The 4,369-nt window shown below is 34.4% G+C and overlaps 1 protein-coding gene across 4 annotated transcripts in view; it reads right to left on the bottom strand.

Annotated features, from left to right (window-relative positions):
* Nucleotides 1–575: 575 nt before the first annotated feature.
* LOC112502315 overlaps nucleotides 576–4,369 on the bottom strand; it is a 27,412-nt gene continuing 23,618 nt past the window's right edge. The window contains exons 6-11 of one of the 4 annotated variants that reach the window (XM_025106197.1): nucleotides 4,191–4,280; nucleotides 3,007–3,250; nucleotides 2,769–2,934; nucleotides 2,495–2,545; nucleotides 1,711–1,792; nucleotides 576–886 (exon numbers count right to left, since the gene is read on the bottom strand). In XM_025106197.1, the coding sequence (XP_024961965.1) occupies nucleotides 734–886; nucleotides 1,711–1,792; nucleotides 2,495–2,545; nucleotides 2,769–2,934; nucleotides 3,007–3,250; nucleotides 4,191–4,280 (786 nt within the window). In that variant the 3' untranslated portion in view covers nucleotides 576–733. Of the gene's footprint in view, nucleotides 887–1,710; nucleotides 1,793–2,494; nucleotides 2,546–2,768; nucleotides 3,270–4,190; nucleotides 4,310–4,369 lie in introns of those variants that run through there. The other 3 variants (XM_025106196.1, XM_025106195.1, XM_025106198.1) reach the window with 3 other exon arrangements.

Below are 4,369 nucleotides of genomic sequence, written 5' to 3' on the forward strand. Positions count from 1 at the left end.
AGCAATTGCAAGGCCAACATGACTTTTAACGGACAAATATATATACTTACATACGTTTATAAGAAGAGCAAACAAAAATGCGTTCAACTTACAGAAAATGCAAGAACAGTCAAACCACATGTAATTCTACAGTTAATCACATGTGATTTACAAATATATCCAGAAGGACATGGGCAACTGGTCAATTGCCGGTCAACATCACCCTTCTAGACGTGTTATAAATTACATCTAATTTACTAGAGAATCACATGTGACTTAGTCATTCTCGTATTTCTTGTAAACCGAGTCTTCTCATTTGAATCCATCCCTATGTTAATAACTATTCATCAATAAATTAATGATATTAAACAGTTTAAATTAGGTTATATACTAAAAAGTAAAAACACTGAAAATGTAAAAAACAATAATGCCTTACAAAAAGCATGCATCAAACCATGACATGTGGGCTTAACGTAATGTCATATACGAGCCTCGAGCCACAAGTCTGCCATGGCCAACGTTTAGAACACTGCCCAAGATAAAGAAGTTCAAAATGCATGCATATATATATATATATATATATATGTTGTAAAAAGTCTTAGTTATTGTATGGTTCTTGCTGATTAATTCTACTACTTATAATGCAACAAGTTAACTTCAACAGTTGATTCTTTGTTCCGATGTATATAAAAATCGGAGATTATTAACTAAAAGGAAATAATTTTGAATTTGTTTGAAAGGTAGGAGTAGTTGATCAAGCATAAGTGAGTTTGATGCAGTAATACTGAGCAGAAGTTCCAATGTTGGTTGTTTTCCTTTCTGGACCAACAATCTTCATCCATTGATTCTCCACATCAACCAGCTTCATTTCTGGGGAAAGAAGACTACCATACATGAAGATACAAACCTGCATGCATGCACTTCACAATAAATTAACATATATATTATATAATTCACAACAATAACACATGATCATGAACCAACACACCATCCACTCAGTGCAACAAAATCGACTTTATAGGATACCAAATACGTTCAGTGTCCTAATAAACTTAAGTTTATAGGATCAAAGAATTGTACGTCTTATATAAATGTGTTACAATAAGTTGATAACACGTGTTTAGACGTTCTAACAAGTTTTTAAGACAATTTTGAAATAAAGTGTCATATTAGTTTTTTTATATGACATTATTTGAAAAAGTGTCGTATATGTATTTATAAGACATTTTTCTCAAAAGTTTTGTATAAAAATACTAGAGTCAGATTCATGCGAGAACAGTAACCAAATAAGAAAATGGTCGAATCACATGTATTTTACACTAAAATCAAGTGTAGAATCACATGTGATTCATGCGACTTTGGCCGCGACCTCACGTCGCCCGGACGCCTTTGCATTGACCGTTAGTGTGAAATCACATTTGATTTTGCACGTGATTTGGCCGTTTTCTTAATCTTTTATTTAGTTACTGTTCTCGTTTGAACCTCCCTCAAAAATACTAACATGATATCTTATCTCAAAAGCGCTCTAAAAAGCTTGTTTATTTAACACTTTTACATAGCACGCACAATTGTTTAATCCTCTAAACTTAACTCCTATAAAGTAGTCTATTAGAATATTTAAACATTTAATTTGACATTAGATAAAGTCGATTTTGTTGTAACGAATGATGATAAACTAACTGAAAAAAGCGGCCGTGGTAGTACATCAAGTCGGAAAGAATAAAAACATACCTCCTCTCTGCTATCAAGCCTAAGTTGCATTGCAATATACTTCAAGAGAGTAGACACAGTTGGATGACTGTTCCAATCAAACCTAAAATAATTTGGTTGTGTATCAGTATAAATATAGTGAGGTAAAAGGGAAAACCCCCAAAATTAAAAAAACCGAGGAACAACTTATATACCATTCATCTGTACGGTATATTAAAGATGTTTCCTGGTTTCACATGAACAAATTACTGGTATGCACATATGCATACAATACGGATGAATGGTTATTAGGTGTTCCTTAATTTTTCATTTTTTGCGGTTTTCCCTGAACGAGACCCTATATATATATATATAGAGAGAGAGAGAGAGAAAGAGAGAGAATATATATATATAGAGAGAGAGAGAGAGAGAATATATATATATAGAGAGAGAGAGAGGGGGGGAGAGGGAGGTTCAAATGAGAACAATAACTAAATAAAAAACAAGAAAATGGCCAAACACGTGCAAAATCACATGTGATTTCACACTAACGGTCAATGCAAAGGTGTGCGGGGACGTGGCCAGTGACCTCATGTCGTGGGCAAAGTTGCGTGAATCACATGTGATCTTACACGTGATTTTAGTGCAAAGTCACATGTGATTGGACCGTTTTCATATTCTCTTATTTTGTTAATGTTCTCATATGAACATGATTCTCCGTCTCTATATATATAAGAATGATGAAATCAGATAAAAGATTATCAATCAGAAGGTGTATATATTTCCCATCATCAAACTTAAATACACAAAATCCAAATGTACTTACTTTATCCTTACGTTTGGTACTGGTAGGGGACGCAAAGGCTCCTTCCTGTTCCTACATAAGCAAAGAAAAGAACATTGAAACACAATAATTGAAGATATATACTATTAGCTAGCTAGGGAAAATATCAAGACAACCACAAATATTTTGAGAACCAGTATATGTATGTATATATGCATGCATATTATGGTTCTATTCTCAATATTTATAATTCTCCAATAATCTTTCCCTGGCTATATATATAAATGGAATTCTGTAAGGCAACAGTATCTCTCACTGTTCTTCGGAAGGAGCTAAAATGAACCAAGCATAATGTGTCTTTTTTGCAGGATTTATATTCTTTCCAGCATCTATCACGTCTTGTGGATAAATCATAGTTCCATTAGAAGGTGTAGCAACACGTTTATGTCTCACTCTCCTCTTTGGCTCCTCGCTTTTTGATCCTGAAACTGTAGCTGCAGTGACCGCCATTTTCTCGCTATCCATGGGAATGATCTCTTGCATTGGTCGTTTACCTATGGATTTAGAGGAAATCATTTTGTTTTCGTGAACTGGAAGTGGTGGTGGTGGTGACCGCGGTGGTGATGATCTGATAACGATCCCTTTTTTAGATCCGTATATCGCTTGCAAGGAGTCCCATGGATCATACGATTCATCTTCCGATTCGTCATCCACCTCGTCTTCCGATTCGTCATCCAGCTCGTCTCCGGGTAACTTAACTAATGGTGCATAGATAATTTTCTTCTTTCCCTTGTCCTTCTTGGTGAATGAAGACCGCATGCAACATAAAAAGTTTAAGTCAACGAAAGAATCATAAACGGTCATTAACTTTATGAAAGATCCACACTACAATGAGATAGGCTTTATAGGATGCCAATTATGTCTAAGTATCATAATAGACTGCTTTATAGGACCAAACAATTATGTGTTATATGTATATACTTGGGGATCATGTAAGAAAAAGATTGTTGTTGAGAAGTGTGAAAAGTGGTGAAGTTACCCTTATATCATGTGAAAGTTAGATTATATTTTGTGAAGATGGTGAAGGTTACGGACCTAAATATGTGTATCTTCACCATTTTAAGTGAGCGTAGTCCCCTTCACACGCTTTCATGCAATATATCATGTGAAGGTTACATTTCTCACACTTCTCACTGAAAATGAAATTTCTCACAAGAACCGAACCCTATATATGTGTGTATATATATATACACACACACACACATATATATATATATAGATCTGGGATCACATGAGAAAAAACAATTTTGGTAAGAAATGTGAGAAGTGGTGAAAGTACAATTATATTGTGTGAATGTTACGTTATATTTTGTGAAGGTGGTAAAGGCAACGAGACCTGAATGTGTACTTTCACCAGTTTTTGTGAAGGCGTTCACATTCACGCACCTTCACAAAACATAGTGTTACATTTGCATATGTTATATGAATTTTATATTTCTCACGAAAAATGGCATTCTCACGGGAAACCAACTTTGTAGATGTGTGTGTATGTGTGTTATACAATAAGTTGATAGGACATCTTTTAGATGTTCTACTATGTTTTTTTAGGACACTCTGTAATAAACCTTTGTTTGAAACATGACTTGTAAAAACAAATGTCCTATAAAAAACATGTTCATATGAGAATTTTCCTATAAAAAGCCAATCACTTTATTTCTTAAAAAACTTGTTAGAATACCAAAATGCGATGGCGTTCAGATGACTCATCAGTAACTATCGCCTTTCCTTTGTCCTTGTAGGTGATCGGGGGCTTCTTGGTAGACTGAGACTGCATGCAAAATAAAAGTTTAAGCCAACAAAAGAATAATGAACGATCATTAACTTTATGAAAGATCCACACTACCACGAAATCGGCTT

This window comes from Cynara cardunculus, unplaced genomic scaffold, assembly GCF_001531365.2.
Source record: "Cynara cardunculus var. scolymus isolate 2C unplaced genomic scaffold, CcrdV1 Un_Scaffold_1227, whole genome shotgun sequence".
NCBI lineage: Eukaryota > Viridiplantae > Streptophyta > Magnoliopsida > Asterales > Asteraceae > Cynara > Cynara cardunculus.